A 21,643-nucleotide genomic window follows, 5' to 3' on the forward strand; every position below is an offset into this window, starting at 1 on the left:
ATCTTCACCAGTTTTCCATCTATGTGAGGATAAGCGGAGGCTTTTCCCACCCTGGCTGTGGCTTCCCTGGAAGCACGGAAGTGATCATCGCTCTGTGCTGAACCTCTTTGTAGGCTGGATTCTGTTAAACTCATTAGGTGTCTCCCTGGTCTCCCTGAACAAGAGAACAGGTGATTTTCACAGTTCCAGAACATTTCTAGAGTTGACCAGAGACCCCTGGAACATCATTAATCTTGTGGGTGAGGGGGAAGTATTTTCCCTTTTAGTCCCTCTGACCACATGAGAATAGCCTTCAAGGATGGTTGGTTCCTAACCAGTTACACCCATGCTTTTAGCTACTATTTGATATTTTAGTAGTCAGATACTTTTAGATAAACTTTTATAAGACTTAGATTTTAGCCAGTTTTTATAATTGTTGTTGATAGACATTAAGATATTTTAAGAACATGTATAGTATCCTTAAGTCTTATCTTTTATGCACCTTAAATTACTCAGAACTTTATAACTTCTAAAAGCTTAGTCTTCATACACAAATGTTTCTATATTTAAGCAATTTCCATCTTTTCATCATTATAACATTTTTATTTCTTAATGATACATGATAGCTTTAGAAATTAATTTACTAAGTCAATTTAGTACTCAGTACAAGATGTAAAGAAAAAAATCATAATCATATGTAAATAGACAGTTTGTATAATTATATGTAAATAGAGGGTTTGTATCTATTTAATCATATATAAGACATATTTTTAAAAACTAAGATTTTTAAACATTGTTGCATTTTTTTGATTTTTACTGTGAAAGAGAAACTTAATTTATAGATGTTTAGTACTCATATTGTTAGACTGGGCAGAAACAAAAACAGTCCTGTGTGGAACAAAGTGGTCTGAGGAGGAGAGAACGTTTTATCTCAGGCGCATGCCCCGAGAGAACCGGCAGAAGTGCCCGGCATGGCAATGCAGCAGAGCCTGCTGCATCAGCTCCTCAGTCACTCACTGCAGCTCCGCTCCTAGTAGGGGCAGCAGAGTGGTTTCTCAGGAATGGTGACCGCTGCTTTGGTAGCGGGGCTGTGTTAGCCAGACAACATCAGAGAGAGTGTTTAGTGAGGTGGGTTTCTAAGAACAGGAACGAAGATACAAAAGAGACATGGAGGTAAGAAAAGCCGAAGGTGCAGATGGAGTTACATGGAGGAACCTTAGACCATTTTTCTCCTGTTTTATGAAGTTAAATGAGCTAAGATATTAAAATCAAAAGGTCAAAATTCTGCTCAATAATGTTATACAGTGTTTATTGAGGTCAAACCTATACTGCGAGGCAAAGAGTCATCCCAGGTCTCAGTTCTCCTAATTGGAATTCACTGTTAGCCCACAAAGTTGAACAGAGTGTACAGATAATTTGGAACCCACAGTGTGTGAGAGACCAAGTTAAAAAAAAAATGGGAGTCAAATTCTGCAACTGAGGCATCCCTTGAGTTTAGGGATTAATCAGACATGGAAAACAGGAGAGGCTATTCCCTGAGTTGTGCCTTCCAGGAGCCAGGAGATTGTGGAGCCTGTGCAAAGTTCCCAGAACTGTCAACTAAGTGAGTCTCAAGACGAGATGAGCGGACTCCTGCAGTCCTAACAGAGCACCTCTGTTTTAGGTCTCATGAGTTACCTTGTCCAGCTTGTTAACTGTGTTGGATGTATGATCTAGTCAAATGGAAAATGATCTCTGAACTAGAGGTCAGACAATTATGATAGGGAGGAAGAGTGAGAGAAGCAGGGGTAGAGAAAACAAGAGGTGGGTAGAAAAACAGTCTATCCATCACCCAAGCAAATGAGTTGGGATTACATAGAGCTCCATTAAAGCCCAAAGAGACTGTGTCTGGGGACTTGACCTGTTCACAGAGGCAGAGGCCACAAAGATCAGAGCTCTCAAGTAGGCTGGAGACTGTTTAGCCTTTATATTAAGATCACCAGGTATGTCTTTGCTCCTGTAGGACTAGATCCCAAGAGTAGACAAGTGCAGGAAAGTAAATTAAGAAGAAAGACCATGAGCCACCAGTGGTCAGTGGCCCCAGAAGTTCTCCCAGGTTTTGGCACCAGATGTTAGATTTAGAATGCAGGATATAGAAGCAAAAGTCAGGAAAGAGTCAGGATCTGACCTCAAGAGATGAGGCTTAGAGCACACAGCAAGGGCAGACTCTCTCCTGTAGGAATGGATGGTCTGTACAAAGGAGGGAACTGGTCAGGACTCATGAGTGGGGGTGGGAGACATAGGAATGAAAGTTGATAGAACTGTGGTGGGTACATGCAGGCTAAGAGTCTTACGGAGGACTTCTCATGACCTTCTTTACTGAGAACTGATTTGCTCAAGAAAAATGGGATATCTTGAGAAATTGCTTGTCTTAACAAATAATTCTGTCTGAGATATGACTGTGGCTGACCAGTAACAGTTGAATAATGACAGAAAGACAGTCTAGTCTGAGGGGACTTCCGGTTTTCTTCAGCTAGGCACTTTATCACTTACAGACTGTTCCTGTCATGGATAGTGCCGGTCCCTTCAGAGGAGGTGAGCTTTCAACTGACATCCAAGTGCAGGACAGCAGCAAGTGAGAGGAGATCCTGACCTGCCTCCAAGAGCCCCAAACACCCAGGATCCAGGTAGGAGCCTGGGGGCTGTGAGACAGAGCACAGGTGTTATGGAGAGGGCTCCAGTTTCCTCTGCTCTTCCCCCAGCAGTAGTTTAAGTCCATCTGCTCCCGAAACAGAAGATCTCAGGTGGGACATCCTAGAAGATCAAGCATCCAGAAACTAATGAGAGCAAACAGGAAAAATAGAATACACTATGTACACAAGTGGTCTAACAGGATGGGCTCCCATGTCTCCTGTCTCTGCCATCCTTGCCCTGTGCCTCCTTCACCACGGGCATAGCCAGGATAGGAACATGCTTCTCCCAAAAGCCTGTTTTACCATGCACTTAGTTTCAGTAGATAAATAAGATGCAAGAATATGTGTGAGAGTGTAAGCACCCCCAAAGCTGAATAGTTTACTAGAGCAAGGGTGGCAGCATGTGTCACACGCTCCCCTGTTTAGGAAGTCCATGAAGAGAGTGGGGCTGCTGCAGCTCATCAGCCAAAGGCGCCTGAAGTCTCTTGATTTGCAGAATTTTTGCTGTTAATCTCTCTAAAGAAATTACTGATAGCTTTTTTGCCAATGTTTGTTTTCTTCCCATAATGAGGCCATTTCAACATTAGTAAAAGGTACCACAATTTCTGCTGGGTCTATTCCTTCAAGTTGATGAAGTCCCGTTTTTGCTTTCTGAATCAATTCAGAAACCTTTTCTACATAGGCCTTTAATTTCCTACTCTGTTGGTATGGTAAAAATATCCACTCTAAGGTACTGTCTTCTCTGTGCATAAGAATTCCTGTGGAAGAGTGAGTAGAAGGCAAAGTAACTAAGACAGAATCAAGCTTTGGATTCAAGCAGTGCACGTGTGGATCCTGCAGCCTCCTTTTCTACCAGAGCCAATTCTCTGTATGTCTCTGCTGATAATTCTCTTGGACTATTTAAGTCCTTATCACAGTGTAAGACTTGAAATAAATTGCTTAACTCTTGGGTTGTTTACCTAATTTTGGGCCTTAGCCAATTAATATTTCCCAGCAATTTTTGAAATCATTAGGAGTTTGTAATCGATCTCTCCTGATTTGTACCTCCTGTGGTTGAATTTTCAGTAAGTCTGTCTTATGTCCTTGGTAATTTAAAGAATCTCCTCTTCATATTTTTTCAGGAACAAATTTTAATCCCTAAGAAGGCAAAATTTTCTTTGCTTCATCAAATATTTTTCCCAAGGTATCTGTATCTGAATCAGCCAGTAAGTTATCATTCATATAATGATAAATTATAGATTAAGGAAAGTATTTATGAATTATTTCTAATGATTTTGTACAAAATATTGACATAAGTAGGACCATGTTACATTTTATGTGGCAAGACCCTACACTGGTACCTTTGAACAGGTTGAGAATTATTATAAGTAGGCATTGTGAAATCAAATTTCTCTCTATCTTGCTCATGCAAACGGATCATGAAAAAGCAATCTTTTAAATCAATTACTATATAGGCTATGTCTTATGTAATAAAGAAGTTAGTGGGATTCTGGTTTTAAGGAACTAATTGGCTGAATGATTTTATTGATTGCTCTCACATCTGCTAAAATCCTCCATTTTTGAGATTTCTTTTTAATGACAAATATAGGAGAATTCCAAGGGCTGGTGAACTCTTTTATATGTTGAGCCTCCAGCTGCTCTTGGAATAGCTATTCTAATGCCTGTAACTTTGGTCATATAATAACCAACTAAGCTAATGTTAGTTTTTCTAACAACTTTTTCTGACCTTCTTTTATTTCATTATATGATGATGTGGTGGCTCTTCTCTTAATCCTCCTGTCTCTGTCTTAGTATCTTTCTCATTGTTATTTATAAGTCTAATTTTTCTTCTAAGGCATGTCTTTTATCAATCCACATTTTATATTTTTTCCTGTATTTTTAAAGCTTTGTTTTCCTTTGAGAGGCACAGAAAGCCACTGTGGCTATTAGAATAAACTGAGATGCCAGAATGAGAGTAATCATAATCAGTGTTATGCCAATCTCAGTTAAGTTCTTTATCTCTTCATTTTCTGTTTCTTTTTTTAAAGCATTTAATGTAGCATTATACAGGGCCCAAATGCCCTGTTATGGTATTTCCCATCCTTACATGGCTTATTCTTTTTATATTGATTTATTTTCTCTTTAAGAATTTATCTTTATTATTTTCAAATATTTTTTTCTATGACTGTCTACACCTATTTTTTTCTTCAACCCCAGAGCATATTTTCAAGCATACTTACTGCACCTCTTCAGAGGTTTTCTTGGTTTGAACCTGGCCTTCTGCATACCTGCAGTCATTCTCTGACCATGTGAGCCAAGCCTTAAAGGACCAGGCCACCTACCACAACCTACCCAACAGGAATAGGTGGATGCATACACCGAGCACTCACAAGCTTGCCAGAGAGAATGGGGCATGTGCGCCATGGTCCCGGGAAATGTTTGTTTTGCCCATCCATGCATCTGCAGGCTTTTTCTGTGGCTCCACTTGGCACATGGCACTGGCACCTGGCTCCACCTCCCCCTCGTGCCTTTCTAGCAGGCTACCCTACTGTTTCCGGTCTGTTGCAATTTCTTGCCCCTCTGTAAGAATTGAGCCTTATGCCTATGGACACTGGCCTGGAGTGCCTACCTGCCCCTACTCTGGAAAGTTGCTAGGCCCATGGTGGGGCTGGCATTTCCACCTAGCTTTCACTTAAGTAGTAGGGAGCACAACAGCTGCTCACAGGCCCCAGTCAAGTGCTTGCTGCACAGCAAGGCCTCTTAAAGGAGCCGCGCTTCTGTATATCACAAGGACAGATCCTGTCTGAGGAACTGCTGTTGCTAGGGAGCCACATCCAGCTCCTTGTCTGGAGCTTCTCTCAGCTATTTCGGGCACTATGCCTGGATAAATGTGCTCCACATTGGGCACCAAATATAACAACTCTTTCTCTCGACCACCAGCTTCTGAATAATGACACGGAGACTTTTTAACAATTATGAAAGCTTGGATTTAGCTTAGGCTTGTTGTCAACTAGCTCCTAAATTGACTTATTTATATAATCCTATGGTCTGCCACGTGGTTCATTATCTCTCCTCTCCTCACTACCATAGATCAAACTCCTCTGCGTCTGGCCGGGGATTCTCCTGTGTCTCAGATTATTTCCCAGAGTTCCTATCTCTCCTTGGAAGTCCCTCCTATCTTCTCCTGCCTATCTATTGGCCATTCACCTCTTTATGATACTAATCAAAAGGTACCTTAGGCAGGTAAGGAAGAACAGAGATACATCTTCATACAGTGTTACAAAAAGATTGAACAGACCACCATCCTGATTGTGAGTGGAGTGAACCACCACTAACCTGTGTATGTCCTGAACAGCAGCCAACAATTATTGCCATCTCTTGATCCTGATTCAGGCTATTCATCAGACACAGGAACTATTCTTTACTTTTCATTTGTTTGCTTTTGTTTATTGAGATAGGGTTTCTCAGTATAATAGCCCCCATTACAGAATTCACTATGTAGACCAGGCCAGCCTTAAATTCAGAGATTTGCCTGCCTCTGCCCCCCCCCCTCGAGTGTTGAGATTAAAGATGTGCGGCGCCACAACCAGCTACAGATACTGATCTTATGTTCTATGTTGGGCTCCTGTTTGGCAGTTCCTTGAAAAGCTAGCCATCTGCCTAATACAGGTACTATGAACTACAGTGCAAACGAGAGAGGATCATAGAATCTACTGTATCATTAGTGCCATTTAGACACCATCTGTGCTGTATAAGCACGGAGGGTCCATGAATAGAATGAAGCATGAACAAGCCTATGCCATCACACCATCGTGGTGCCCATTGGCCCATCATAGAGCATGAGGGCTCAATGAGTTTTGTGTCCATGGTTTGAACACTACACACAAACATACCTGTTCCAACATTCAGACATATAAATACATGTGTGTGTTCAGGCACACACATGCACACGCACACATAAAAAGTTTTAAACAAACCAGAAGACAGCAATGCACGGCGGTCATCAGTCATTGTCATCTACAGATGAGCACTCCTGCCTGCTCCTGACTTTCTACAATTCAACAAGTTGTGAAATAATTCAGGTATCCATGAAAGACACATGAGGTGATGGAGCAAAACCTATGTCCATTAATCTTTTATTATCCATTTTAACAATTTATAGTTTTGTACAAGCTTCCCAAAAATAACATAAAATCAAAAGTGGGAAAACGTCACATGTACTAGCTTTCTATTTTTAAAAACCATTTCTAACATAAATGAATCAAAGGAAACATATTTCCTTAAGATACGTAAAGCAAACAAAACCCACCAGAAAACAATAGAATATGGTGATGGTTAATTCTGACTAGAATAAACCACTTTATGGGTTTTCCTAGGTTCAAAACATTAGAAACACTGGATTAAGACAGTCTACCATCTTCTAAACCACTGAGGGCCACTGAATGGCAGCCATATTTGAGGGCCATGGGGGCAACATCCAAGCTAATGAAGCTCACAAGGCTAACATACTTGGGTTTATCACTGTATACTCCACCTGTCGGACCTTCTGAGCCACCTTATCTTTCCCTCCTTGGGCCTTTGTGGGTTCAAAACTTCCACATATTATTTGTAGAAACCCCAGATTATCCTGGCCTCTTGCCCCACACTGAGCCTCACAACCCTCTCCCAACCTTGTCTTACTCAAAAACCCCTTCTTACTTCTGCTCAGAAGCAGTGGAAACCCTCTGCTCTTCTAGACCTGAGCTTTTAGACCAAGCATTTGCAGATTCCATCTCACCCTCTTTGTAGATGGGAGCTCACTCATGGACAGATCGGGAAACTGCCAACAGTCTATGCAGTGGTCATCCATACCAAGATTGTGGAGGTAGTCTGTCTACCAATGAAGACCATGTCACAAAGGGTGGAGCTGATTGCCCTCACTCAGGCACTCTAGATAGCTAAAGGAGAGGCTCACCATCTATACTGACTCAAAATATGCTTTCTTAAATGTAAAAGGAACAGCAGGCCACTTCCCCCGCCCGCCCACCTTGCTTTACTGAAATAATTACACAGAAACTGTACTCTTTTAATCACTGCCTGCCCCGTTACCTCCAGCCTCTTATTGGCTAACTCTCACATATTGATTCAACCCATTTCTAATAATCTATATCTCTCCACGAGGTCGTGGCTTACCGGGACATATTCAGCATGTCTGACCTGGCAGCTTCATGTTGGGCGGCTCTCTGCCTCTGCTTTCTTCCTCCCAGAATTCAGTTGTTTTCCCCGCCTACCTATATTCTGACCGATCAGGCCAGGCAGTTTTCTTTATTAATTAACCAATGAAAGCAATAGATAGATAGGTGACTCTCCTACATCATTTCCTCTTTTTCTATTTAAACAAAAAAGAAAGGCTTTCAATTTAACATAGTAAAATTACATATAGCAAAACAGTTATAAAGCAAGAATTACAGTTACAATATTTATATCTACTTTATCTTTTATCATAACAAAAGAAAACTATAACTAACTATCTATTCTTTAACTCCATCAAAGACTCCAGAAGGATATAAAATTACCTAAGTAAACAAGAAGTAAGCAACTTCCAAACTCTAGAAATGACAGAGACATCTCGCTGCCTGGACAGTCACCCAAAGTTCTTTTGTACTGTTGGGGCATTCATCTTCAGCCTACAGGTCCATAGCATCCAGTAGACATTTCCATGAAGCAGGAAAATTCAAAGACAGTTCAGTCACTATCTGCTGTGTCCTGTAGAATGTCTTGCAGACTCTTTCATGAATCAGGAACCCCAAAAGACGATCTCACCTTTAGGCAAGTTCAGCAGTCCTCTCTCTGTGGGTTCTTTGTGTCCAGTTTATGCAACAGTTACTTGCCCAAATGGCTAACCAACTCCATAAAGAGCCTCTCCGATGTCCATCTTTCTCTTGAAGTAGATTGGTGCTGCCAGGAGCAGACGTGTCTCATTGTCATGAAAAGCCCTAAGTTGTTAAAACATTAAATGTCATATTCTGTAGTCTTTGAAAGAAATGAAGAATGCCTATCTGAAATATATCTATGCATATCTAGAAAATCTAAATAACATTACTACAAGCTTTACTATTATTGATGATTATCCATTAACAACCTACATTTCCTAATTATACATTACATTTTTAAAATGAACTACACAATCACAATACCTTAATCAAGAGCAGAAATACATATACATATAACAAAATTGACCTTAAAATCCATACCAATGAAAATTATTCGTATCTATATCATATCCCCCTTTAAATGTAAAAGAACATTTATAAACAATATCTGGGAATATGGACATAGTTATTTCTCTCTAAATTTCTTCCTGCTGTGTAGGGGTGCTGTTAATCAGGTCTTTCATAGTAAAACCTGTGTGCTAGGTTCATCTTAGTTGGCAGTTGAATGAAGTAATTTTTTGAGGGTGTTCACAGCAACCTTTCAGGAGGGCATGGTCTATCATACCATATTGGGATAGAAGCAATCCACAGGGTCTCATCCTCTGTGAAAACAAAAGAAGATCCTCTCCAAAGCATCATATCCTTAGACCCAAATTTGGAAGTTATGATACCTTTAGAACATACATGTTAGGTCAGCATAGCAGCCCATACAATGAAATGTCTCTTTGTATTTAGCTCCTTCACAGTCAAAACTTTTAAAGAAAACACAATGTGCATAATCTAGACTCTCTGTGAATTTTCCATTTTTACGTGGCTTATTTTTATTTATTTCTTTCAATCTATAACTATCTGTACTCTGTCTCTTTAAAGACTTTACCTTTTTTTAAAGGCATTAATTTTATTCTCTATATTCTTTTTCTTCTCTCTCCCAAGCCAACACTGTGACCCATTTAGAGGTCTTTTATGTCTGAATCTGTCCTATTTTGAATCTGTAATTTTTTACTGTCCAGAAACATTTTTTGCTTTGCACTTTTAGATCGCTAAGCACTTAAGAATCTAAGCTGTGACATTCCTAGGTCAAAAACAGGTACTGCCTTCTTGCCACGCCCAGTCCAATATGGCGGAACTGCTTGTGCCTCTGAGCTGCAGAGTCGCAGGCTGCTCTAGATGTTGGCTCCACCTCTCTCCAATTTCAAAATGGCGAATGTACCATTTCTGTTAGCTCTGGGATGACTAGGTAGGAGCCACAGTCAGCAGTTTAACTCTGAGACTGAGCGTGCAGCACAGAAACTCTTTTCATTCAAGTTACATCCAAATCTGATAGGCAGAGCACTGCGCAGCCTGGAAACATCTCTCTGTATGGCAGCAGAAATCCGCCATGCTCTCCCGCCTGCCTAAGCCTGATTTCGCCATCTGCCTAGGTGCAGGTGGAGAGTGCTGAGCCATTGGCATGGTCTCAGAGTACTTTCTTCCCGATCCCGAGTGGGCATATAAACATCCAGTCCCATAAAAGCCATTGAAATGCTTTAAAGCCAGAGTTTGCTCTGGTGGCACAGCCCAGGAAGCCGCGCTTTAAAATGACAAGGCTTTTCTTCTGCTGCTATTGCTGAAACAGGAAATCTCTCTACGGCATGTCCTAGCAAACAGCAAAAGCTGTGTTAAACTCTATATTTGTGTCTAGAATTCCTTTTTAAGCCCTCTTAGATTTTTCCTCTTAGGTTTTATGTGGAGTTAGTTACCATGTTGGGCCGCCACTCTGTAAAAAAGGAACGGCAGGCCGCTTCCTGCCGCCCGCCCACCTAGCTTTACTGAAATAATTACACAGAAACTATATTCTTTTAATCACTGCCTGGCCCATTACCTCCAGCCTTTTATTGGCTAACTCTCACATATTGCTTCAACCCATTTTTAATAATCTGTATCTCACCACGAGGACGTGGCTTACCGGGAAATATTCAGCATGTCTGACCTGGCAGCTTTATGGCTGGCGGCTCTCCTGACCCTGCTTTCTTCCTCCCAGAATTCAGTTCTGTCTTCCCCGCCTACCTATGTTATGACCTATCAGGCCAGGCAGTTTTTGTTATTAATTAATCAATGAAAGCAACAGATAGATAGAAGACTCTCCTACATCACTTAAAAGCTCACACCCATTCTGTCTTATGGAAAGAAAGAGGCTTCCTCACTACCAAGGGCAATCTCATTGTCAATGGACCCCTTATAGCCAAACCCTTGGAGGCCCTCCAGTTCCCAGCAGAGGTAGCTATAATCTACCATCTGGGACACCAGGCCTCCAAGGATCCAGTGGCCTTGAGCAATGCCAGGGCCAACTAGGTGGCTCAGAGTCTGGCCTCCAGTTCCACTGAATCCATGAGACATGCATTTTTACTTCCTCCTATTAACTCTGTTACCAACCAGAGAAAAGAGAGAAAATCCCAAATAAAGGCCACACAAAGATGGATGCTCCCCCTAAAGAACTGCCTCATCCTTCCCAGGACCAGGCATTTCTGACATCCAACACACCCTGCATAGAGGTCCCAAGGCTTTGTTCCACTCCTTAGAGCCCTTCTTTGATCCCACCAATCCTCAAACCCATAATTTTACAGATTCACTCTTCTGGCCAGAGATGGCTTGGGAAAGCAGAAGGACACCCAAAAACTTAGGTGGACCCTGGAAAGGTAAATCATTTTGTCACTCTCCACAGGGTAGCATGAGACTGGGTGGCAAAAATGAACTGGCTCCCAGAGCCTGGGAAAATCATGTGCTACTCTCCCTAGGAGGCCTCAAAGTCCCTACCCACATCAAGGACACCACAGCTCCTCAGTGACAGCATTTGCTTAAGGAGCCATGGGCTACATGTTATATAACCTCACCTATTGTCAGAAAGGTGTGAAAAGATGCTGTCCATCTTCAACACAAGCTTTTCTCCATGATGGTCTAGGCACATGTCTTAGGGTTCCTACTGCTGTGAAGAGCACCATGACCATGGCAACCCTTATAAAGGAAAAGCTTTTAACTATGGTGTCTTGCCTTTCAGAGGTTAAGTCCATTATCATCATGGTGGGTCATGGCAGTGTGCAGGCAGACATGGTGCTGACTGGGTCTTGATCAGAAGGCAACATGAAATGATCTGAGACATTAGGTGTGGCTTGAGCATATATGTGCCCTCAAAGCCCGCCCCACAGTGACACACTTCCTCCAACAAGGCCACCCCTCCTCCAACAAAGCTACACCTCCCAATAGTGCCAATCCCTTTGGTGGTTGTTTTTTTCAAACCACTGCAGCATAGAAGGCCAGGGTGAAGGTGAGCTGTCCTCAAGACCCTTTCAAAGTCACACCTATGCCTTCTCCCTGTCCTCCTTTGTAGGGCAGGCCAGTGACAGTTGTTCCTGGGGATGAGGCAGGCTGGCCTCAGCAACCTCATACTTCCCTTTGTACTCAGGCCAGTAGTGAGGTTAGATCAGACCCCTGCAGCTTATCTTTTCCCAAAGGACTCAGTGACATCTTCAGCAGTGAGAGCCCCATACATTTGGCCCTGCATTCAACACTGTGTGGGTGGACACTCTTAAGTGCAAGGAGCCACTCTCTACCCAGGAGAACATGCACACAACTCGTACAGCAAGACATACAAGCTGACAGTGCTGACTAAAACCCCCAACCTGATGGCAGTAAACATTTCTGTCTAGGCCTAACCCTAAATGTGGACATGGGGTTCAAATTAGTTCCACAGCTACTAACAATGGCATCTGGAGTTGCTATGCCCTAGGCCTGGTCAGACCCACTCACCTCTACAAAGCAGAGCACAATTTCAACCTTCCAATGTGACACACATTCTTCTCCAGCTCGCTGGCACTGTCCTGTCAGACAGAAGACAGACTTGACTCTGATTTAAGTCCATGCAAAAGGGGCTGCTTCCTCCTTGTGACTCACTGGCCCAGAATGACATGAGACTGGGTCCTCTATCCTGGAAGGGATGAAGGCCATGGAACAGGAAGCAAAACCAACACCTGCCGGGGAGACTGGGGAGTAAGGACATACAGCACTCTGGGGACACTGTCAAGCTCAGGTTTACCTAGGCTTTGCTCTGCACTGAGCTACAGGACTCAGCCATACTGAGAAGAATACCAAGAGGCATTCTAACACAGGAATCCATCTGCCTCCTGACCACACATGACATCCACTAACCTGGCCACACTGGAATCCAAATCCTACAGCACCAATAGATGCAGCTTCTATTGTGTGACAGGTTGAGACCAGCATCTCACTAAGGTGTCTCTACCTTGGCAACACCATTGCCAAGTAACACCGTTGTCAAGCCAATATACAAGGGGGAACTCTGAGGCCCTGAAGGGACAACGGCCTTACCAAAGTCTGCAAAGAGCTCACGACCTGTGTCAGGAGGTCTCTGAAACTGTTTTTCTAGGACTGTCCACCCTGACAAGTGTCAACAACTTGTCACAAAAACTGCTTGGGGTGTGGACTCAATCAGGCTAACCTACCTGGGCTCAGCTGGGGTAGGGAGGTAGTAACCGTCGGTCTGGTGAGAAGATCATTGCTCCAACGTTCTAAGCCATCTCCTCTCACACATGAGAAAAAGACAGGTGAGCAGGGCAGGGGGATGTGTCCCATCAGGTACCTTTGATGCTTGCTCCAAGTAAGGACTACAGGTGCTTCTCACCCAGGCAGTCAATCCCACTCCAAGCAGGACACTGTGAAATGCTGGGCCAGATTGCTCCTGGCTGGGATTTCCTGAGGAGAAGCCTGTGGTAGTTTGCTTACCTCCTCCTGTATTGGACAAAGCCTTCTGTGCAGGACATGTAGACACACTGCCACTGAGATGTCCTGCCTGACTCCTGCTGCAACTGTCCCAGTCCACTCCAGGCAGATCCCCACTCACCCTGTGGTTCGGCATCCATGGAGGCTCATTGCTTAAAAGCAGAAAGACACATGAAAGGCACTGTCTTGTGGCTGAAACCCACAGAATTTACTGCTGACTGTGCCGGTCCTGCTGTGCATAGGCCCCACCCGACTCCTACCTTCATCTTTGCTCCCTTTAGCCAATAGCCCCCCAATTGCCCTTTCCCCCAGCCTCTGGTCACCATCCTCTGTTGTCTACCTCTACTCAACTGCTGTAGGATAATGCTCTTGTACCCTGCCAAGATTTGTCACCCATATTGGTTTAATAAAAAGCTGATTGGTCAGTAGCCAGGCAGGAAGTATAGGTGGGCCGATGAGACTAGGAGAATTCTGGGAAAAGGAAAGGCTCACTGAGGAAGCAAGACCAAATTGCATCACTGAGATAAGGTAACAAGTCAAATGGCTAAACATAGATAAGAATAATGAGTTAGTTTATGTTGCAAGAGCTAGTAATATAAGCCTCTGTGTGTTTCCTTGGGACTGAATGGCTGCAGGACCAGGCAGGACAGAAACTTCTGTTTACAGTCAACTTTCTCGGGTTCCACATAAGGAGAGTGATGTGAGGTTGGGTCCTCAATTGCTGGCAGCACAGGATATGGCACACATGTTAAGGTACATATCCAGAAGCATGTGCAATTGCCATGTGTCAGTTACCAAAGGATGTTAGAAATGCATAAATTAAATAAAATACATAAGTGCATTTTGGTCCCCTTACCTGGTTTTGTGGGACTCCCCTGTTTCCCTTACACGTTGTTTTATGCGACTCGATTGTCCCCTCCTTCCTGTGGAGCCACTCTTCTCTGGAAAGTACAGCTTCTCCTCTCAGCTGGCAAACAGCAGCATAATCTTCGTAAGCCCTTCACTAGTCTCCTCTTCACCTGCTTCCATCCACCCCATCGGCGAGGAGAGGCTATGGTCACTCTCTGGGGTTGGGCACTGGTGAGGTTTGGTTCTGAAGTTTCCTGGGGGGTCTGTCTCTTGTCCTCATGAGCATCTGTGGTGGTCACATTCTCAAGTCCCTCTTCGGAGCTCCTCGAAGATGGTGTATGCTGGAGGAATGAGCTGCTCTTAGGGGGATTTTCATTCTGGGCCTCCACCTGGGTGATGAGGTTTTCAGAAAGAATATCCAGGTGCTGCTCAAGGTCATGCTGCACAGGGCCACAGAACACACTCTTGGAAGCCCTGCTTCTCTTCTGCAGGCTCCTTCTCAGGAGCTGCTCATCATGGTTGGGCTGCATGGGACCACAGGACAAGCTCTTGAAAGCCCTGCTTCTCTCCTGTAAGGTGATGCTCAGAAGGTGTTCGTCTTGGTTGTGCTCCACAGGACCACCTGACATGCTCTTGGGAACAATGTCCCTCTTCTGAAGGCTGCTGCACAGGTGGTATTCATGGCCATGCAGCACAGGATCACCTGACATGCTCTTGGGAACAATGTCCCTCTTCTGCAGGCTGCTGCACAGGTGGTATTCATGGCCATGCAGCACAGGACCACCTGACATGCTCTTGGGAACAATGTCCCTCTTCTGCAGGCTGCTGCACAGGTGGTATTCATGACCATGCAGCAGCGGACCACAGGACATGCTCTTGGGAACAATGTCCCTCTTCTGCAGGCTGCTGCACAGGTGGTATTCATGGACATGCTCCACAGGACCACAGGACATGCTCTTGGGAACAATGTCCCTCTTCTGCAGGCTGCTGCACAGGTGGTATTCATGGACATGCTCCACAGGACCACAGGACATGCTCTTGGGAACAATGTCCCTCTTCTGCAGGCTGCTGCACAGGTGGTATTCATGGACATGCTCCACAGGACCACAGGACATGCTCTTGGGAACAATGTCCCTCTTCTGCAGGCTGCTGCACAGGTGGTATTCATGGACATGCTCCACAGGACCACAGGACATGCTCTTGGGAACAATGTCCCTCTTCTGCAGGCTGCTGCACAGGTGGTATTCATGGACATGCTCCACAGGACCACAGGACAGGCCCTTGGAAGCCCTGCTGCTCAGAAGATGCTCACGGTCATGCTGCAAAGAAGAACACTGCACACCTGTGGAGTTAGGTTGGCTTTTGTGCTGGCAGCAGTGGATGGCAGGCACGCTGTGATTTTTTCTGTCTTTCTGTTTTTCATCAACATGAGGTGGATATTTTGGTGGCAAGGTAGAAGTGGAACTGTTGGGCTCACTCCCTATACTCTTCAGGAAGCAGGTGGGAGGATCTGCGGGTGCCATGCCAATATTGGGCTGCATGAGCTTGCCATTATGGTTGGTGTTGTCAACACAGGGTGACTGATGTTTTAAAAGTAAATAAGTTGCCATGATACTATCAAATTTGTTGTCACCTAAAGAGTCCCTAATGTCCTTGGGGGTATAGCCCATGCCCCACATGGCTGCCATAATACTGATGTTGGGCTTGTCGGGGAGTGTTTCGAGGGACAGGGTGGGTTTTGAAACTTCTTCACTGTCCTTGAGCCACGGATATTCTAAAACATGGTGTATCTTGGGCCGCTGTCTAGGATCAGTTTTGAATAACTTTAAAATGAGGCTGGAAATGTGTCCTGGGAGCTTCGGTGGAATGTAGCAATGTGGGTCCTGCATTTCTATCTGCATCTGTTCATAAGTATTTCCTTTGAAAGGGTAGTGCTTTGTCACCATGATATATAGAACCACTCCCATGCTCCAGATGTCCAGTGCCCTGGGATCATAGCCTTGGCTGCTGAAGAGCTCTGGGGCACAATAGGGAAGGGTGCCACAGAACACTCTTGACTCTGGCTCAGTACTCACATTGACGGCTAAGCCAAAATCACAGAGCTTAACGTTTTTATTTGCATCCATCAGAATGTTTTCTGGTTTGATGTCCCTATGTGCAATATCGTTCTCGTGGCAGTATTTAACGGCACACACCAGTTGTGTGAATATGTGCCGGACCTCCACTTCCGGCATATAGCCCACTTCTAAGATACGACTAGCCAGATCACCCCCAGAGGCATATTCCAAAGCCAAGTAGATGTGTTCAGTGGTTTCCATGACATGGAACAATTTGATTATATTAGGGTGTTGGAGGAATTTCATAATCTCTACCTCATTTCCAATTATTGTAGAATCTGTTTTACCCTTTTCCAGCATCTTCAGAGCAACTGGTACCTCTGTGAGGAGGTGGACGGCCAGTTTCACCTGAGCAAAGTTTCCTGTGCCGAGGGTCTTGAGGATCTTGTAGTGATCCATGATGACATTCTCTTCAGAGCATCTGTCCTGAGGATCCTGCTGCACCATCGCCTCCTCTGCCCTGCTTCCATCCATTGTCTCTCTCAGTACCAACTCACAACACTAGACATAAAAAAAATCAAAAGCAGTTCTGTTACATTTTTGTTGTTATATTAATTACTATGGCCCTAAACTACATACAGCAGAGTTGATTTTGGCTTCCAGAGGAGCATCCATAATGGCAGGCAAGGTGTGGTCGATGATGGAAGAAGCAAAAAGCTAAGAGGTCATATGTTAGCCACACAGAAGAGCAAAGCAGGGGAGGCTATAAATGCTCAAAGCTCACCCCAAGGGACGGACTCAAGCAAGGCTGAACTCCTAAATGTTCAATAACTTCAAACAGTGCCACAAACTGGAGACTAAGTGTTCAAATAGGACATTTTTTAAGGGGAAAGTTCATATCAGTAAGTTCCCTCATAAAACAATCAGAGATATAAACAATCTGATCAAAACAGTCTAAGGAACTTAGCAGCAAGTGCTCAAAACAAGTGGTTAATAAACATTTTAAGTGTTTATCATCCTTAGCCACCATGGAAATGCAAATTTAAAGGAGATTTGAAATTTCATTGCACTGCAATCAGAATGAGTATTATCAGGAAAGCAAATCAGTAGAAATGCCAGGAGCTGGCAAGGATTTAGGGAAGAGGAACCTTTATTCACTGTGAGTGGGAGTACGAATGGGAGCGTGGGAGTACAAGCAGGTGTGTGGGAGTACTGACGGGTGTGTGGGAGTTCGAACGAGGGTGTGGGACTATGAACAGGTGTGTGGGAGTGTGAATGGGTGTATGTGAGTGTGAACGGGTGTGTGAGAGTTTGAACGGGTGTATGGGAGCATGAACAAATGTATGGGAGTGTGAATGGGTGTGTGGGAGTATGAACATGCATGTGGGAGTATGAACTGTTGTATGGGAGTATGAACGGGTGTATGGGAGCATGAACGAATGTGTGGTAGTATGAGTGGGTGTGTGGGAGTAGGAACTGGTATGTGGGAGTACAAACAGGTGTGTGGTAGTATGAACGAGTATATGGGAGTGTGAATGAGTGTGTGAGAGTATGCACGCATAGGTGGGAGTATGTATGCATGTGTGGGAGTATGAACGAGTGTGTGGGAATACGAATGGGTGTGGCCACCATAGAAATCAATTTGTAGAGTCCTCAAAATCTCCATATAGAACTGCTATACAATTCAAGTATCCCATTTTGGGGCATCTCCCCAAAGAACTCCGTCCCTACATAGATTTACCTGTACTTCCATGTTCACTGCTGATCTGCTTATAGCAGGGGGGAGATAGAACAAGCCTAAGTGTCCAGTGGATGGATGAAAAATGAAAATGTTCATATCCACGATGAAATTTTATTTATTGGCAAAGAAATAAAAAATGATGAAATTTACAAGTGAATGGATGGCTCCATAAAATATCACACTGGGAGAGACAGATGCCATGAGAAGTCTCCTACAGGTCAATTTCAGTGATACATTTTTAAAGTTACTTGTTTAACATTGAATGCTAGTGATGGCCAGAAAGATAGAAAGGGACCATTAGATGGATGGAGGCATGAAAGAGGCCTTAAGGGGAAGGGGATAGCAGAACATATGAGACATGAAGGGGGAAGAAGGGACTGCTAGACATGGGAGCAGTAGCGAAAACTAAGGATATATGAAAAACGCATGTGAAAACATGATCATATAAGCTTATTAAAAAACTACAATCTAAAAAGGAAATTTGTATGATAGTGTCCTCAATGAATGAATACATTTCCTTCTAATAGCCATAGGTTAAGTAAATGTCCCAGTGTCAGATACTGTCAGCCAAGGAAATCCCAAAGACCCTCAAAACAATACAGACCATAACCACTGTTCTTGGTTGTTCACCACCTTGGTGGTGAGATTCTATTACTGGACACCACTCTCTTGGTTGCAGAAAGTACAGAAATCAAGTTGAAGATGAGCTGCATGTTTTCTCCCCATGGGCTACTCTCCACAGTGCCAAAGGATGCTCTGCAGACTGCTGGGGGAGAAGAGTCACCAACAGTCTGACCCAGCTGTGAACCCAGGAGCTACAATAATGACTTCCCAAGCAAGACATGCTCTCTAGTGAAACTGTGGCTTAACAGGTATGGGGTTGACAACCACTTTCTGATTGGAGGGAACTCATGTCTGATTCTGAAAACCGGTCAAGAACTCTTAGTAGGGAAGGTCATGGGCCCAGGGGGAACCTGCTACTTTTGTTGACTTCATGTTGTCAGGTGACCTTCTAAATACACATGTTGATATTCATAGATTCATAGATTGATGCTGCAGCCAACCATCAGTGAAGCTTCCTACTGCTGCAGCCAAAGTGACGAGATTAAGAGATAGATGGTGGGGTGCTCAGTCCTAACTGACACAGTCCTATCACCCCCTCCAAGACTCCGGGAATGCAGTCAAAGAGAGGCAAAGAGATGTCTCTGGACATGGCATGGCTTTCACACTCGTGAACTCACTTCATGCAGTCATCCACACAAGCCTGGGCTCCTCAACTCTTTATCATTGGTAGGGGAGGGGTCTATGAGACCCCATGGCCTTCTGAGGGACTACTGGAAGGTACCATTGGTTGGAAAGGATTCATTTCCTTCAGTGATGTAGCCACTGTTAAGATGCCCTTGCTCAGGGGAACACTCCTCCATTGCTTCTGGGAGTGCAAACTTCATTGTCACTATGGAAATCCATACAGCAGCTGTTCAGAATCCTTCCACAAGGTCACTCTTGCTCAACTATGTTCATTGCAGCTTTGTGCATAATAGTCAGAAACTGAAACTACCTAGACATCCCTCAACCAAAGATTGAATAAAGAAAATGTGGTACACTTATACAATGAAGGATTACTCAGCTGTTAAAAATGACATGATAAAATATGCAGGCAAAGGGATGGAACTAGAAAAAATCATCCTGAGCAAGGCAACCCAGATTTAAAAACTCAAACATAATATATATTCACCTGTAAGTGGGTATTTGCTGTTAAGTAAAAGATAACCACGCTATAATCCACAGACCCAGAGAGGCTAAGTAACAAGAGGGGGCTTTAGTGAAGGGGTACATGGATCTCTCTAGGAATGGGAAATAAAAAGGCTTCTGTGGGTGGACCTGGGGCAGGTGAGGATGAGAACAGGAAGAATAAAGTTGGGAGGAGAGAGTACTTAGAGAGATGATTGGAATTGAGGCCATTTGGTGGGAAATGTGGAAAACTAGTCCAGAGACACTACCTGGAACCTATGAGGGTGACCCTAGAGAGGACTCCCAGTAATGAAGAATACAGAGCCTGAATTGTCCATCTGTGTATCCTGGTAAGGCTCCCAGTAGTGGGACTGGAACATCAATCCAGCCACAAATCCTTCAGTCTACAACCTATCCTGCCTGTAAGATGTGCTGGGGTAATGGTGACTCAGAGCTTGTGGGAGTGGTCAACCAGTGGCTGGTCTAACTTAAGACCCACACCAAGAGAAGAAGCTCAGACCCTGACACTGCCTGGATCCCAGAAAGCTGGATCTCCCAGAGACTTAGGATAGAACCAAACACGACTGGCTAAAGAAAAGTGAATGAAATGATTCCTAATGATATTCTGCTATACTCATAGACTGGTGTTTAGCCCAGTCATCACAGAGAGACTTCCTCCCACAGTTGATGGGAGCAGGGCAGAGACCCACAGCCAAACATTAGGTGGAGCTCAGTGAACTCTGAGGAAGAGGGGGAAGAAGGATTGTAGGAGCCAGAAGGGTTGAGGATACCAGGAAAACACAGCCCACAGAATCAACTAAGCAGGACTCGTAGGAGCTCACAGAAACTGAAGCAGCAAGCACAGAGCCTGCATGGGGCTATTCTAGATCTTCTATAAATGTGCTGTGTTTGTTTAGCTTGGGGTTTTTATGGGACTCCTAACAGTGGGAGCGGAGGTGTCTCTGAGTCTTTTCCCTGCTCTTGGGACCCTTTTCCTGCTACTGGATTGCCTCATCCAGGCTTGTTATGAGGGTTTATGTTTCCTAGTTTTATTGCATTTTTATGTCTTATTGTCATCTCTATTGTTATGGCATCAGGTGATCTCCCTGGAGGTCTGCTCTTTTCTGAAGGGAAATCCAGGACTGCTAGGAAATGTTTTGAAAATATACTTTATAGTGAACTGGAAAATCTGGAATAAGTGGGCACATTTCTAGGCACACATGGTCTATCAAAATTGAAGCAACAATTTGTAAAACATATTAGTAGATCAATAACAAAGTTGAAAAGGTAATGAAAAAATCCCTAAACAAAAGAAATGTCCAGTGCCACAATGAAATGTGGAGAGAGCCTATAAGACAAATTGAAGAAATGATCCCTGGACGAGTCCATTGAAAGAGACAGAATGCTTCCAGACTGCTTCTACAAAACCAGACCACCCTGATACCAAAACCTAATAAAGATGCCATAAATAGGAAAAACTATTAAGTCTATTTCCTCCATGAGGCTTGGCTTGAAAATCTTAAGTGTGAATACTCAGTATTTCACACCAATTTCAGCAACACATGAGACAGGAGATACAGGTCACAATGGAGTGAGTTCATCCGGGACTCATCAATTCAGGGATGGTTCCACACACTCAGACTGATAAGGGATACTGCATATAAACAGAATCCACAGAAAATTCACATGCTCACCATAAAGAAGAATAAAATGTAGACAATTTTCAGGAGCTGGAGGTGATTGTGTATCATGTGACTAGCCAGTGTCATAATGAGAGGCGGGGAGAAAAAAAGGAGAAGGGGTGGAGAGAGAGCGGGGAGGGGGGCGGGGGAGGTATATGGAAGAAGGCAGTGGGCTAGGTAGCCTGTGGGAGCAGTAGCCAGTAACATAAAACCCAACCCAATGAGGCTTTGACAAACCATGAAACAATCAGAGTGAAGGATACATGCC

At 44.0% G+C, this 21,643-nt stretch overlaps 1 protein-coding gene across 2 annotated transcripts; it reads right to left on the reverse strand.

The window, feature by feature from the left end:
* Positions 1-6,638: 6,638 nt before the first annotated feature.
* Positions 6,639-16,755, reverse strand: LOC148119891 (uncharacterized). 2 transcript variants are annotated; one of them, XR_015734891.1, is made up of 3 exons: positions 14,172-16,755; positions 12,326-13,467; positions 6,639-8,605 (listed from the first exon to the last, which is right to left on the reverse strand). XR_015734891.1 is itself a non-coding variant. In XM_087896554.1 (1 exon), the coding sequence occupies exon 1, from the start codon at positions 16,753-16,755 to the stop codon at positions 14,212-14,214; it is 2,544 nt and encodes an 847-aa protein (XP_087752680.1). In that variant the 3' UTR covers positions 11,406-14,211. The 2 variants fall into 2 exon arrangements, 1 of the variants encoding a protein (XP_087752680.1); XM_087896554.1 differs by lacking the exon at positions 6,639-8,605 and having other exon boundaries at positions 11,406-16,755.
* Positions 16,756-21,643: the final 4,888 nt, after the last annotated feature.

Source organism: Myodes glareolus, chromosome 14, assembly GCF_982192425.1.
Source record: "Myodes glareolus chromosome 14, mMyoGla1.1, whole genome shotgun sequence".
NCBI lineage: Eukaryota > Metazoa > Chordata > Mammalia > Rodentia > Cricetidae > Myodes > Myodes glareolus.